This window comes from Primulina tabacum, unplaced genomic scaffold (assembly GCF_025594145.1).
Source record: "Primulina tabacum isolate GXHZ01 unplaced genomic scaffold, ASM2559414v2 Contig705, whole genome shotgun sequence".
In the NCBI taxonomy this organism is placed as follows: Eukaryota; Viridiplantae; Streptophyta; class Magnoliopsida; order Lamiales; family Gesneriaceae; genus Primulina; species Primulina tabacum.
The window spans coordinates 28,009-44,233 of NW_027459860.1; the positions used below are offsets into that span (position 1 = coordinate 28,009).

The window sequence follows — 16,225 nt, forward strand, 5'->3', positions numbered from 1 at the left end:
TGTAAATTCTGTTATTGATCGCCATTCACGGCTCGCGTCGCCTTGTTCATGTTCGAGTATCTCTGATCAGAAGCACGTTTTGCCTTCTGAAATTTTCCTAAACCAATTAATCGCACCACCTGCTAGTTTCTTGGCCGAGGATGGTCAGGCTGAGGGAAGTGAGAATGTTGGTGTAACCAAGAAGTGTGTTTGGAACAATCCTGCTAATGGTGTTGCTCCGCAGGTTGGTGCTTTGATGGGGACAGCATCTTGGCCTGATTTCTCCAAATCAGCTCGTGCTTCCACGAAGGCTTCTTCGAGTTCGACTGATTCTCTTGAAGAACTCTCTCACGAACCAATCATTCTGTCACAGGTTTATTATTTCTGTCATTGTTGTTCTCTATATTTTGGCCCTTTTAATCTACCTGTTCAATTTATCTGATGTTCTTAGTTGCTTGGGTTTTATTATATATGCTTCTAGTGCTATTATGAACTCGATGATCAAGTTTTCGTACAAGTTAGACTGCTTTCCTTACGAAATTTTCTTTTTGTGAATAATAGGGGACGTCAGTTGACTCTTGGTCTTCACAGGAAGTAGCAACAAATTCAGCTTCGAACCATGAATCTCCTATCCGCCAGTGTTCTCCGGAGCTAGGTGGTGACAGGACAAGTCACAGAAACATAACAGCCAACGGCAGCTTTTCTCAAGCACCAAATTCACACAGTTCTGTGGTTGAAGCGTCTCCTTTTAAGCCAGTGAAGTCCAGCATCTCTTCGGGGGTATCTCCTAGGGACAACACACGTTGGGATGTTGGACAGAGAGGAGGATCTCACAGTGGGCATGAGCCACACCATCCGCGTGGTCCTTTTAGAAGGAACAACAGTGGACCGCAACTTCAAGGGAATGGTTCTTCTAATCATGGCCATGGTAGCAAACGATACCAGGAACGTTGGATTGATGATTGGAGCTATAACCATCAATCTTTTGGCAGCAGAGTAAACCTTGCACCCCAGCAGAGTGTCGCCTCTCGGCCCTTCATACGTGGTCCAGTTTCAAGTGCTCCTTTTATTCCTCCACCTCCCCCTGTGGGTGCGCGGCCCTATGGTCCCCCAGTGTTCTACAATGGTGAGGTTTGCTGCTTTGAGATACTTGCTTCTGTAGATTATCTTGCGTGCTAATTATATTTTGTTTCAATTTGCAGATGCTTCATCTTTTACGTATTTTGCTCTTGGACCCCACCCAGGTTCACCCGGGCACATGCCTATGTTTCCATATGCACCAATGTCGTCTCCCATACCTGATCCTCACTTGCCTTCCAAAATTGTGAAACAGATAGATTATTATTTTTGGTATGTTATTTTTGTTATGCATACTAAATGATTCATCCGCTCATTGCTGTCTATTTGCGCATGGTATCAACGCTTGGATTTCACATGTATCTTGCAGTGATGATAATTTGGTGAAGGACACATATTTGCGCCAGAAAATGGATGTGGATGGATGGGTTCCCATAAACTTAATAGCAAACTTTAAGAAAGTAAGTCGGTCAAATTAATGAAAAATTTCCTGCTTATGCTTATTTCTTTATCCATTTTATCTAAACTAAAACTTGCGATTCTTTTTGATTGTTGGTACATAGAAGAGAATTTTGAGGCTCTAGATCAGAAAGTTGAAAATATCAAAAGCTTGATTCTTTAATTGGAATTTAGTTGAGCAATATAGGTTAGAATTTTGAAATGTTTCGGTTTTGTTAGATTATTCTTGGATGAAATAAAATGACAATTGATATCTAACTGTAATACGCTTGAGTTTATCAGAATATTTATATTGATATGGAAATTGTAAATTGTATGACCAAGAATGCACATTAGAATCATGGTACACTCTTTTTAGTTGGTTTCATTAGGTAACAATGATACTATTTTGAGAATGAAGTAGCTTGGACGGGTTAGTTATTCATGTAAGTTGTCTTTGGAGTGGAATTTGGAGATGCCTGATCGGATCAAATCATTCTCTGGCTGAAAATCTTGCCTGCCATGATTTGAAACACCAAATCGACTGTTAGTTGCTGCCATTTAACCTCGTGATCATAGTCACAGAGGCAGCTGGATATTTTATGGCTGATCATATCAACTTTTTAAATGATTTGCCACCTATACGATGAGACTTAACTATGAATACTAATATTATACATTCTCAATTTTTCAGATTAGGGAGCTGACAGACAATGTCCAACTTATATTGGATGCTTTGCGAGCTTCGAATGTGGTGGAAATACAGGTGAAATGTATCGCATATTTGATCTTCGCAATACCACTTTTCTTATAGTAAATCTTTTACTAGTAGTGTAGTCCAAAATTTTACTGAAAAAACAAGTGAATATGCGATTAACTTATGAGCAAAATCTGTTAATATCCCCTTTTCAGCTTTCTCATGCGACTTGTTCTATATATCTATAGACTTGTTATCCTTTGGGTATTTTGTAGACATTTCATCCCACGACATGCACTTTAGATAGAGTATTGGTGGTTTCTAACTCATCTAGGCGATTTTTTTTCTTACTCTTGCAGGGAGAAAAGGTGAGGAGGAAGGGTAATTGGAGAAAATGGATAATGCCAACCTTCTTGTATTCTACATGATCAAGTCCTCAATTTCTTTAATGAGCAATATAGGTTAAGAAGTAAAATCATTGAACGAGGAAACAACTGGTTCTTTAGTGGTTTTTTTTAAAATACAATTGTGCATTTTACGATGTCCTTTTACCAAGTACTCTAATATTTTGCCAAAAATATTAATTTTCCGTCAAAATGTTATTTCTAAAAAGAAAAGATATATCATTAATATTGAAATATATGTACTACAATAAATGATAATTTCAATTATTGTTTGTATTGATTATATCAATTCATTTAGTTCAAATTTGAATTTAATTCATTTTTATATTAATTCAAATATAATTTATATATTATATATTTTTTATTCAAATTGAAACTAAACTTTATTGAAAATATAAACTAAATTAAAAATTTTTACATTGATTATATCAATCAATTTAATTTGTGATATGATTTGTGTTACTATGATATATTTAATTTTTATTACAAACTGTATAAATAAATTTTAAACACAAATGATTACAATGTTATATATATATATATATATATATATAATTTTGATATCCTGCACACCTACGTGCACACCTCTGTGAGCACCGATGAGGTGTCACTCATCCATTCGATGTGTAATTTTTCTATATTTCATCACATCCAATAGATGAGTGACACCTCGTCGGTGCTCACAAAAGTGTGTACGGTAGGTGTGCAGGATATCAAAATTAATTATATGTGTGTGTACTGTAATAAATGATCACTTTAATTATTGTTTGCATTGATTATATCAATTCATTTAATTCAATTTTGAATTTATTTAATTTTTGTATTAATTCAAATGTAATTTATGTATTATATGTTTTTTTATTTTTTTACTCAAATTGAAACTAATCGAAGATAGCCTAAATTGGGGCAATCCATGGTATTTTTCGATTTCTAGATAATTCAATGTTAAGTGTTGTACAATTATGCCAAGGAAATGGGAATCATGCTGGCTGCGGATCAACTTTTGAAAACTAGATAGATATCGAGCACATAATTAAACAAGAATAAAATGTTATAAAATATTTTGAAATATATTTATACAGATGGATTTATTTATATATTTCGAGCATGTTTTAGTTTGATATTTTTGAGTATAAGAATAATGTGGGAGCATGTTTTAGTTTGATATTTCGGAGAATATATCACCCAAATAAATCATATACTCTTGCTAATATACTATCCTCCAAAAATTAGATTTACTAGTATTTATCCATTATATACTATCCTCCAAAAATTAGATTAACTTATGAGCAAAATCTGTTAATATCCCCTTTCAGCTTTCTCATCCGTCTTGTTCTATATATCTATATATCCTTTGGGTATTTTGTAGACATTTCATCCCACAACATGCACTTTAGATAGAGCATCGGTGCTTTCTAACTTATCTAGGCGATTTTTTTCTTACTCTTGCAGGGAGGAAAGGTGAGGAGGAAGGGTAACTGGAGAAAATGGATAATTCCAACCATCATGTTTCCTACCGGATCAAGTCCTCATTCTCTCAATATTTCTAGTCTGCATATACATGATGAAAAGACAAACACGTAGTTTCTAGCGATACTATTATCATAGGTGGGGACTTTGAACACACAACAACTCTATATTTAGGCTGCTTTTCAGAGTTTGTGGTGGTCTCTAACTCATCTAGGCGATTTTTTTTCTTACTCTTGCAGGTAGAATAGGTGAGTAGGAAGGGTTACTGGAGAAAATGGATAATGCCAACTATCCTGTATTCTACAGGATCAAGTCCTCAATCTCTCAATATTTCTAATCTGCATATACATGATAAAAGACTAACACAATTTCTAGCTATATTTTAGCCACCGTCGGAAGATATTGGTTTACTTCCACTTATTTCTTATAGTCGTTGGTAATTTAGTTGGATTCGTGATTGTCCAGAGTCTATTGCCTCTCTTTTTTTTATTTTTTTTTCCCCAGAAACATCTTATATTATATTGAAATATTGGATATGAATATTTTCTGTTTGGTTTTATGTGATTTATTTTTACTAATTGCATCTTTATCACTGCGAAAATTATAGATATTTTCAATAAAATATATTTGAAAATCTATAAAGTAAGACTAAAGAAAATATTTCATCTAACCCACATAGCGATTAATGTGTGGCCACGAGCATTAAATAATATATTTTTGTTATAATATAAATTGTTACGGTGAAAATAGTTTGAATCATACTCAAAATTAGTTTACTACGTACGTTTTGGTTTTGAGCCGAGTATGATATTTTTGAAATTATATATATAATGGATCAACACTAGTAAATCTAATTTTTGGAGGATAGTATATTAGCAAGAGTAAATGATTTATTTGGTGATATATACTCCGAAATATCAAACTAAACAAGCTCCAACATTATTCAAGCTCAATATCAAACTAAAACATGCTCGAAATATATAAATAAATCCATCTGTACAAATATATTTCAAAATATTTTATAACATTTATTCTTGTTTAATTACGTGCTCGATATCTATCTAGTTTTCAAAAGTTGATCCGCAGCCATCATGATTCCCATTTCCTTGGAATAATTGTACAACACTTAACATTGAATTTTCTTGAAATCGAAAAATACCATGAATTGCTCCCATTTAGGCTATATTCGACTAGTCGTTTAACAGAAGCTTTCGAGCGGTGAACAGTGAGGTGCACTGGGCAAGTGCGTGCGTGCGTGCATGCATTGCAAGGCTAAGCGTGCTTGTCTTCGGACGATAACCCCTCGAACGAGGGCTTGCAACTTCACCAGACTTTTCTGAATGCCTTTCTAGCCTGTATAAATATATGCAAACATGCATTATGTTATCATAAGTAATATATGGTTTAGGGCATGTTTGTCCAATAAGTCTGACCAAAATAGATTTTGATTATCTGTTTATTAAAAGTAGGAATTACTAAAATAATTTGTCATTGTCCGTATTTGGAATCATTTTTTTCGCCTGAGTGCTGCCATGTTTTCAAACGTATGGATAATATTCAATACTATGTTATGAGATACAAAGGAAGACAAGTTATTACATTAAGAACAAATTTTGACTCATAAAATAATCAAATTTCAATTCAAGCCAACTTACAAGATCATTTTCGTCTTTTCTAACAAAATTCTCTCTATATATATATGTTTGCGCGCGAATAAGTAAGACAACCATATCTTCTCTTGACAAGAAATCTGTACCCATAGTCTCTTCATACAAGATGTTGCTTATTTCATTGCTGAATCTTCCTTTTGTTGTTGTTGTGCACAATCACAATACTAGAATAGCTTTCGTGATCGGATGATGATCGTTGGAAAAGTTTTTTCACGACGATTCGAGATAGAGGTTTTTTCCGTTTCCTGTAATGAAACCCATTTTGGCTGTCGGCTTTGAGATTTAAGAATTGTTAAATGTTGGGACTATTCAAGAGTAGAGAGGGGAATGAGTTGAGTGGGTAGCATGTTCTTCTATCATCGTGCATGGATGAATTGTTTGGGTCTTTTGTCGTGTATCTCTCGCGAAATACCTATATTGCCCTTGCTAAACACGTTTGTTTTGGATTTCACGGTGGTTCTTAGTTCATATTTCAGGTATGGAACTGAAATTTGAATCAAGAAAGATTTTAAAGTTTGAAATCGGTCATTTTTTTTGTAGGGAAAAAATAAACTTTTCGATCTATTAACTTGTTACATTTTGAGTTTTGATCGACTAAATATTTAAAATTTTACTTTAGTATAACTTCAAATAAATTGCTAACAATACCGAATTTTTTTTGTAAACATTGAATTATTATTATTATTTTTTTTTTGAAAAGATTGAATTAGTTTTGGTCTTATCAATGACATGTATTTTGGACCTTCATACAGAAGTAATTGCGTAACTATGCAATATTTTGTGAAAAGTAAAAATAATTTCAACGTCTCGATACCATAAAGATTTGAAGTTGTTTTAAGAACAAATATGCATTTGGACATATATTTTAAAATCGTTTTTATAATTAAAAAGTAGTATGTTTCGATTTTTATCGTACCTTTATTTCTAAAAATATAAAAAAAAAACTCTCAATTGTTCTTTGTAGAACACCTTTTTAAAAATATTTCACAAAAAATTTATCCAAACACATGCTTTTAATTTTTATTTGTAAAATACTAAAAATATTTGCTCAGCCGAGCCTTAATTTGTTTTGGTTCAGAAAATGTAGTTGAGATAATTTTCTCCTAATTTTTATTTTCGATTCCTTGAAAAAAAAATAGAAAAAGAACCGCTAATAAGATGAATATACTTTTTTTAAAGAAATTATTGCAAAATGAATGATAATGCATTCTTTTTCAAATCCAAAAAGTAAACAGTATAAAGTTGACTGTCCTACTTACGTAGTATTCTATCGATCATGTATGTATGGATTGGGAGGAGGACTCTCCATTCTCATTGATATATAATAAAAAAGTACTTTCATTTTATCTCTTTAGCTTAGGAAAGTTCTTTAAAAAAACTAGCTTTCTCACGGACTTGTAGCCAATTTTAGAATTCTCAAAATTTTCGTATGATTACTTTCTTGTTAGCCATTGGACTGTGAGAGATTTTTTTCATTACATGGTAAACAGGTGATTTCGATTGTCATAAAAGATAATCTGAAATCCGATGTTATAAATTAAAATACTTACACTTAATAGATTTTTTTTTAAAAAAAACAAGAATAAAGAGTTACACCAGATGAGCGTTAAAATTAAAATGGTTAGAAAGTGCAAAGCATGGTTGTGAATGAAGTGAAAATCAAGCAAGAAAAATTGAACTTTATTGATAAATAAACTATGGAACAATATTTATAAATGAATAAGAATGAAAATATATTATGCGCCTGTACTAATTTGCATAATTTACGATGATTTATAGGAATAGTCAAATTATCCACGTCATACAAGATGGATACGATACAATGCCATGTAACAACACAACTAGTGATGATAAAGAAAATACTAATAGCAAAAAACATTGTGTGTACGTAGGATCTGTGAGGGAATACAAACCACACCTCAAAATTTCTTTACAAAATCGTGATCAAGTGCAGAGACCGAACACGAAGATGTTGCTCAGAAACTACATACATAGAGCTGCACCTAGCCAATCTAAAACTACGGATTTATTGAACAAATAGAGAGGCCGTATACGAGTAAGAGGATATCATCAAGCTGGTGTTTCTCGCCGTACAAAAAGAGCATCAAAATACTCTTCTACACAACGGGCAAGAACCGTGTCTCACCAGCCAAGAGTCGATGCAAGGTAGATGAAACAAGTGGTGACAATGAGGTAAACTTCGCACGGTCTCCCCTAGCTGAAAGTCCTGCGTATATTTAAAAGCATGGGACAGATTCTTCTAAATCAGTTCAACTTGTCGATAAAAGAAGTCTATATACAAAGAGCTCAAACTTTGGCCAACACTTGAATAATTACAATGGCCTCTTCTGAAATTAGGTGGATATAAATGAATACCCACAACGAGTGTAGATGTAGGATGTGTCGTATGCGTAATTGCTTTGTCATAGAAATTACGCAAATTTCATAAATGTCACTATATAGGCCAAAAGTCAAGGTGCACTGATGTAGTTTATCTAACAAGAGACAGATAAAAAGGGAAAGAAATTAGAACAGTACCTGAAGGCAAACAACAAGAGACTCCCTCTCCGGAAGTATCAACAATGTCGTCTCTTGCAACCCTTATCTTTGGGAACTTTTCAACTGTGTCTACTAACAAACCATTTGCCCCGCCAGTGTCAAAAATGTCGGGAACGTCTTCAAATGTTGTTTCTACAGCTCCCATCTGATTAACGAAGAAAATTTCGTAAGTCAAAAAAGTAAAAATACTGTCATCCCTATTTCAAAGAAAAGCAATCGAGCAGCATAATACCTGACTTTGCACGGCACTTAGCATAGCTGGACCAATACGCTCGCGGACAAGTCTGCCACTTAGAAGGCTCACTATCACATCAATCTGTACAGTCAGATTATTAGCTCCAAACTCAATCAGATTACTAAACATGCTATAAATCTCGAAGATTGAATGCCAGAATTATCACGTCTGCAATTGAATAGTATTGACTCAAGATTATTAATCCATTCAATAGATAAGACTTACCAAATACAGGAGACACTGTATCCCAGATTCATCGGACTGCCACAAAAGAAGTGATGATTCAAAGACTTCGATGGAGTAAACAGCACCGGATATGGCACCAACCGAAGCCCCTCTAACAAATCCACTTTCTGTCTCTTGGCCAATAAGCGCTCCAGTCATTGCTCCCAATATGGTACCAACTGCATAGCAGGGACAGCTCCTTCATTAGCATAAAGAATAATTCGAGAGAAAGTACTACTAAAGATCAACATCCCTCTAAAATTCGGTAGTCGCTGCGTGAGACGTTTCTGAAAAAAATAATCATAAGGTGATTGAAAAATCACCTTTAATCAACTCCAAAAACCTATACAGCACAAAATTCACATCCAAAATCCTACGCCACACAATCACAAAGAAAATGAAAACTGCATCCTTGGGGTTCTCAGTATGAATGATGGTTTTCTTCACATTCTCTGTCACCCAAGGTCCAAACATAGCCTAAAATTATAATTTCTTTAAATGTTCTAAATCCCCAAATATGCTGAAAACCCCCAATTTGCGGGACATAGCAAAAACCTAAACCCTAAAACAATAAAAACCACGGGAGAACAAATCAATGTTAAGGAAAAAACACATTATAATTATGGGGTGGGTGAAACCACCAAACCCCTTGAATCGTGATAACCCACCTGCATTAGAAGCGTACGATCAAACCAAAATCAAGAAATTGAATCTACAACCACTCAACCAAATGGTTCCAATATGTTGTTTGTACTTAAGAAGTCTACTGCAAACAAAAAATGTTGAAACATATTGGAACCATTTGCAGCAAGGGAGGTGGAAAAGGAGTGTGGATTGGCAGTCCTCACTCACCCAAGGCACCTAAGCATGGCCCTCGTCCCCCTTCTCGTCTAAAATGCACTGAGATGCGCCAAATTGCAGCTGTTCTCTTCCAAGAATCCCCATTTTCTTCAAAATGTTTGGTGCCATCCTTTTTGCCGAAACCTGTCTGCAAATCCTTGGCTTCTAATAGAGCCCTATTCTACGAGGATGAACTGTGCCAAGCGGTTGCGCAAAACAATCTTCGTTGATTTTTGCTGTTTTCTGGTATTATTTTTGTTCCATATATGTGTATAGCTAGAACATTGGCATGATTGCTTTTGGTATAGTTTCTGGAGATTTGGAGTAGATTTCTATCATGATTTTTCTAGTCAGTTTAGGTGCTTGTGAATTTTGGGGCCTAAAGATTCTGTTGTCATAGGAAATCCGCCGAATCAATAAGTGGTTGAACTTCTAGAACTTAAATATCATCTTGACCGTCGGTTGAATTACTGTTTGAACAGTCTAAAACACCCTGTGGATCACCAACTACTACACCAACGTCGAACTGGTTCCAGGATACATCAAATCCTGCATCAACGTCCAATCTTAGTGGATTTGGAGAAAGAGGTTTTCAAACAAAAAAACTTCTTCGGAAGTCATCTAACAAAGATATTGCCCAATCGATTCTGAATTCTCCCAACCGATTATAATGTGCTAGTGCATTAGTAGGGACAATAGATCTAACACAGTAGTCGATTTCAACTGGTTAATAAGACAAGACGAATCTTTAAAATATTTATTTCATTTCATGTTTTCTTATTCTATTAGGGTGTGTTTGGTACAAGTGATGAGATAAATAAATGATTAATTATGCTATAGATAATCAAACATTATGTGATACTATTAAGATTGTTTGGTTCAACATTTTGAATATGTGATTAGCTTTTAAATATTGAGTGAGTCTCATGTGAGACCGTCCCACGGATCATAATCCGTGAGACGGGTCAACTCTACCCATATTCACAATAAAAAGTAATACTCTTAGCATAAAAAGTAATACTTTTTCATGGGTAACCCAAATAAGAGATCCGTCTCACAAATACGACCCGTGAGACCGTCTCACATAAGTTTTTGCGTATTAATAAATTTAATATTATACCCTTGTTAAGTTTACTTATTTGTTGTGCTCAAAGCAATACATAATATTAGATAATAATAATAATAATGTTAATAATGACGATATTAATAATCTTTGAATTAATATGTGTAAATATCATAAAATTAAATATAATAAAAATAAAAATATTATTGATAAGCATAACCAACATTAAAATTTAGTTTTTAGTATTTTATTAAAATATATACAAATAAATTATTTTTTTCAAAATAAAATATATCTTTATATTTTTTAAAGTTTAAATCAAATTAAATAATAATGATATATATTAAATATCAGGATCGACATCTAACGTACAACATTCTAAAATAAATTTTTTATTCAAGGCAAAAACTTGTGTGAGACGGTCTCATGGGTCGTATTTTTTGAGACGGATCTCTATTTGGGTCATCCATGAAAAAGTATTATTTTTATGCTAAGAGTATTACTTTTATTGTGAATATGAGTAGGGTTGACCGTCTCACAGATTAAGATCCGTGAGACGGTCTCACATAAGACTCACTCTTTATTCAATAAATAACTTAACACTCTAAGAAATAGAGGAGAAAAATGTAATTTATTAAGTTTTGATAGTGTATCTCACTTGATTTGTTAGATTAATAATCAAATAGTTATCTAAAAAATTGGATCTTAAATCGGATCAAAATGATTATTAAAACATCTTAAAATTTTAACCAAATATTGATAAGTGTTTGACTATTAATCTATCATTGTTTAATCCACTCTAACCAAACACACCCTTAGAATATACTTTGAACCTTTCCTATTTTAAATTGATTTTCCATAAACAAAGAACATTTTCATTTACCTAAGAATACAGAGAGAGGGATTCATTTCCTTGTACTAAAATTGTGCTATGATAACGGTACGGTTTATATTTTGTTTTAAGAGGCACTTTAGGTTTTGTATTTCATGATTCCGGGACAAATATACAATATTTAATAAAATATTACCACCAGCTAAATTTTTAAATGGATGAGCTTATTGAGGACTTCTGAAAACATGTCTTTGATATTTCTTCTTATATAGAAAATTGAACACTTAAATGAGTTTATAATGACATAAAATGCACTCTTATAAAAAATCGGTTTTGCCATTTTCATAAAATAAGAGCAAATACGAAGTATTTGTTAGTTGATATAAGAGTTCGTTATGTTGTGGCGTTTACATGTGCATGAGATGTGATGGAATAATATTAGATACAATCATCAACAGGAACACAAAAAAATAAGTGATATTTAGAACAAAATGCTACGTGTGTACCATGAATAATCTTATACGACAAAAATCAACTCTTGAACATGTTGAAATCACCTCTATATTCTAGATAGCAGTGCATAGATGAATCAGACCATAATAATAATTCTTAGGGTTGAACTAGTGACAAATACTTGTAGAGCCAATTTTTTCTAATAATTTTTTGGGCTTGAATCAATTAGTACATAAATTATTTAGAACAATTATTACATGTCAATTGACAAAAAAAATCTATTTAGTTTAACGTAGATTTCTATCATGATTTTTATTTAATTAAAAGAATATTTTTGTCAATTGATTTAGAATGATTAAAGCAAATTATAATCTCTATATTATCTAAGAACAGAAGTAACACTCATGTTCTTATTCTCACCATATTTTCAAATTTTGAACATCCAATCCTTATCTATATTTTTGAAAGTATAGTTATGTTATACATTAATTATTATTTATTTAAAGTATGGTATTAAAGATAAATCGGCTATTTTTTTAGGAAAAAATTAATATGACAATAGTAAATATTTTATTCTTATTTAGATTATTTATTTTTTAGTAATTTTAGAGTAAGTTTTTTGTTTTTCTTATCTAATCTTGTATTTGAGTTTTATTTAATTCTATCAAAATTTTCTAGCAAAAAGTTAATGTGAAACAATTTGAAATACAAAGATAAGATCTTCTTAATGATAATTTGGAGATAAATTATATCATCACCATATGTCAAAATTTTAAAAGTAAAACTTGATATAAATCACCTTATAAATCATAAAGATTTTTCGATTTTTAAAAACATAGGCTTTGTTTTTATAAATAAAAGATATCGGATTTTAAATATCGATTATTTTACTTCTTTGTTTTTTTTTTTCGAGATATAAAATATTATTTGTTCCGATATATAAATAAATAAAATTAACCTTTATCTTTTATCTTGATACTAAATACGTATATCCTAATTAAATCCGAGCTGTAATTATATTTGTCGTAGGAAAACTAATTCCCCGCTTCATTGCTCTATATATATGCGGGGAGACTAGAACACTGCACTTTTATTTGCTTCCGAACAAGAAAACGGGCGGAGATAGGCGATTTCGATTTCGAGTGGGAATTTTTGGGTTTTCTTTAATCGATTCGATTGTGTTGGTGGGTTTGATGTTCAGTTGCCTGACCTATTTTTTTGTTTTCTGCAATGGCTACTGCTTCTGACTCCTCCGCCTCTGTTCAATCTGTAAATTCTGTTATTGATCGCCATTCACGGCTCGCGTCGCCTTGTTCATGTTCGAGTATCTCTGATCAGAAGCACGTTTTGCCTTCTGAAATTTTCCTAAACCAATTAATCGCACCACCTGCTAGTTTCTTGGCCGAGGATGGTCAGGCTGAGGGAAGTGAGAATGTTGGTGTAACCAAGAAGTGTGTTTGGAACAATCCTGCTAATGGTGTTGCTCCGCAGGTTGGTGCTTTGATGGGGACAGCATCTTGGCCTGATTTCTCCAAATCAGCTCGTGCTTCCACGAAGGCTTCTTCGAGTTCGACTGATTCTCTTGAAGAACTCTCTCACGAACCAATCATTCTGTCACAGGTTTATTATTTCTGTCATTGTTGTTCTCTATATTTTGGCCCTTTTAATCTACCTGTTCAATTTATCTGATGTTCTTAGTTGCTTGGGTTTTATTATATATGCTTCTAGTGCTATTATGAACTCGATGATCAAGTTTTCGTACAAGTTAGACTGCTTTCCTTACGAAATTTTCTTTTTGTGAATAATAGGGGACGTCAGTTGACTCTTGGTCTTCACAGGAAGTAGCAACAAATTCAGCTTCGAACCATGAATCTCCTATCCGCCAGTGTTCTCCGGAGCTAGGTGGTGACAGGACAAGTCACAGAAACATAACAGCCAACGGCAGCTTTTCTCAAGCACCAAATTCACACAGTTCTGTGGTTGAAGCGTCTCCTTTTAAGCCAGTGAAGTCCAGCATCTCTTCGGGGGTATCTCCTAGGGACAACACACGTTGGGATGTTGGACAGAGAGGAGGATCTCACAGTGGGCATGAGCCACACCATCCGCGTGGTCCTTTTAGAAGGAACAACAGTGGACCGCAACTTCAAGGGAATGGTTCTTCTAATCATGGCCATGGTAGCAAACGATACCAGGAACGTTGGATTGATGATTGGAGCTATAACCATCAATCTTTTGGCAGCAGAGTAAACCTTGCACCCCAGCAGAGTGTCGCCTCTCGGCCCTTCATACGTGGTCCAGTTTCAAGTGCTCCTTTTATTCCTCCACCTCCCCCTGTGGGTGCGCGGCCCTATGGTCCCCCAGTGTTCTACAATGGTGAGGTTTGCTGCTTTGAGATACTTGCTTCTGTAGATTATCTTGCGTGCTAATTATATTTTGTTTCAATTTGCAGATGCTTCATCTTTTACGTATTTTGCTCTTGGACCCCACCCAGGTTCACCCGGGCACATGCCTATGTTTCCATATGCACCAATGTCGTCTCCCATACCTGATCCTCACTTGCCTTCCAAAATTGTGAAACAGATAGATTATTATTTTTGGTATGTTATTTTGTTATGCATACTAAATGATTCATCCGCTCATTGCTGTCTATTTGCGCATGGTATCAACGCTTGGATTCTCACATGTATCTTGCAGTGATGATAATTTGGTGAAGGACACATATTTGCGCCAGAAAATGGATGTGGATGGATGGGTTCCCATAAACTTAATAGCAAACTTTAAGAAAGTAAGTCGGTCAAATTAATGAAAAATTTCCTGCTTATGCTTATTTCTTTATCCATTTTATCTAAACTAAAACTTGCGATTCTTTTTTGATTGTTGGTACATAGAAGAGAAATTTTGAGGCTCTAGATCAGAAAGTTGAAAATATCAAAAGCTTGATTCTTTAATTGGAATTTAGTGAGCAATATAGGTTAAGAATTTTGAAATGTTTCGGTTTTGTTAGATTATTCTTGGATGAAATAAAATGACAATTGATATCTAACTGTAATACGCTTGAGTTTATCAGAAGATTTATATTGATATGGAAATGGTAAATTTGTATGACCAAGAATGCACATTAGAATCATGGTACACTCTTTTTAGTTGGTTTCATTAGGTAACAATGATACTATTTTGAGAATGAAGTAGCTTGGACGGGTTAGTTATTCATGTAAGTTGTCTTTGGAGTGGAATTTGGAGATGCCTGATCGGATCAAAATCATCTCTGGCTGAAAATCTTGCCTGCCATGATTTGAAACACCAAATCGACTGTTAGTGCTGCCATTTAACCTCTTATCATAGTCACAGAGGCAGCTGGATATTTTATGGCTGATCATATCAAACTTTTTAAATGATTTGCCACCTATTACGATGAGACTTAACTATGAATACTAATATTATACATTCTCAATTTTTCAGATTAGGGAGCTGACAGACAATGTCCAACTTATATTGGATGCTTTGCGAGCTTCGAATGTGGTGGAAATACAGGTGAAATGTATCGCATATTTGATCTTCGCAATACCACTTTTCTTATAGTAAATCTTTTACTAGTAGTGTAGTCCAAAATTTTACTGAAAAAACAAGTGAATATGCGATTAACTTATGAGCAAAATCTGTTAATATCCCCTTTTCAGCTTTCTCATGCGACTTGTTCTATATATCTATAGACTTGTTATCCTTTGGGTATTTTGTAGACATTTCATCCCACGACATGCACTTTAGATAGAGTATTGGTGGTTCTAACTCATCTAGGCGATTTTTTTTCTACTCTTGCAGGGAGAAAAAGGTGAGGAGGAAGGGTAATTGGAGGAAAATGGATAATGCCAAACCTTCTTGTATTCTACATGATCAAGTCCTCAATTTCTTTAATGAGCAATATAGGTTAAGAAGTAAAATCATTGAACGAGGAAACAACTGGTTCTTTAGTGGTTTTTTTAAAATACAATTGTGCATTTTACGATGTCCTTTTACCAAGTACTCTAATATTTTGCCAAAAATATTAATTTTCCGTCAAAATGTTATTTCTAAAAAAGAAAAGATATATCATTAATATTGAAATATATGTACTACAATAAATGATAATTTCAATTATTGTTTGTATTGATTATATCAATTCATTTAGTTCAAATTTGAATTTAATTCATTTTTATATTAATTCAAATATAATTTATATATTATATATTTTTTATTCAAATTGAAACTAAACTTTATTGAAAATATAAACTAAATTAAAAATTTTA

The 16,225-nt window shown here is 33.5% G+C and overlaps 1 protein-coding gene across 1 annotated transcript; it reads right to left on the bottom strand.

Annotated features, from left to right (window-relative positions):
- Positions 1 to 7,852: 7,852 nt before the first annotated feature.
- LOC142534824 (NEP1-interacting protein-like 1) lies at positions 7,853 to 9,228 on the bottom strand. The gene is made up of 5 exons (XM_075641552.1): positions 9,078 to 9,228; positions 8,755 to 8,933; positions 8,527 to 8,610; positions 8,274 to 8,439; positions 7,853 to 7,962 (listed from the first exon to the last, which is right to left on the bottom strand). Exons 1-5 carry the CDS (start codon positions 9,226 to 9,228, stop codon positions 7,853 to 7,855), a joined length of 690 nt encoding a protein of 229 aa, XP_075497667.1.
- Positions 9,229 to 16,225: the final 6,997 nt, after the last annotated feature.

Bases quoted from the DNA above. Each gene is read 5' to 3' on its own strand.
- LOC142534824 (XM_075641552.1), bottom strand. From the start codon at position 9,228: ATGTTTGGACCTTGGGTGACAGAGAATGTGAAGAAAACCATCATTCAT. The intron at 8,611-8,754 runs GTAAGTCTTATC...CTGACTGTACAG, and splicing joins TACAGTGTCTCCTGTATTTG to ATTGATGTGATAGTGAGCCT. The intron at 8,440-8,526 runs GTATTATGCTGC...TTCGTTAATCAG, and splicing joins TAAGTGCCGTGCAAAGTCAG to ATGGGAGCTGTAGAAACAAC.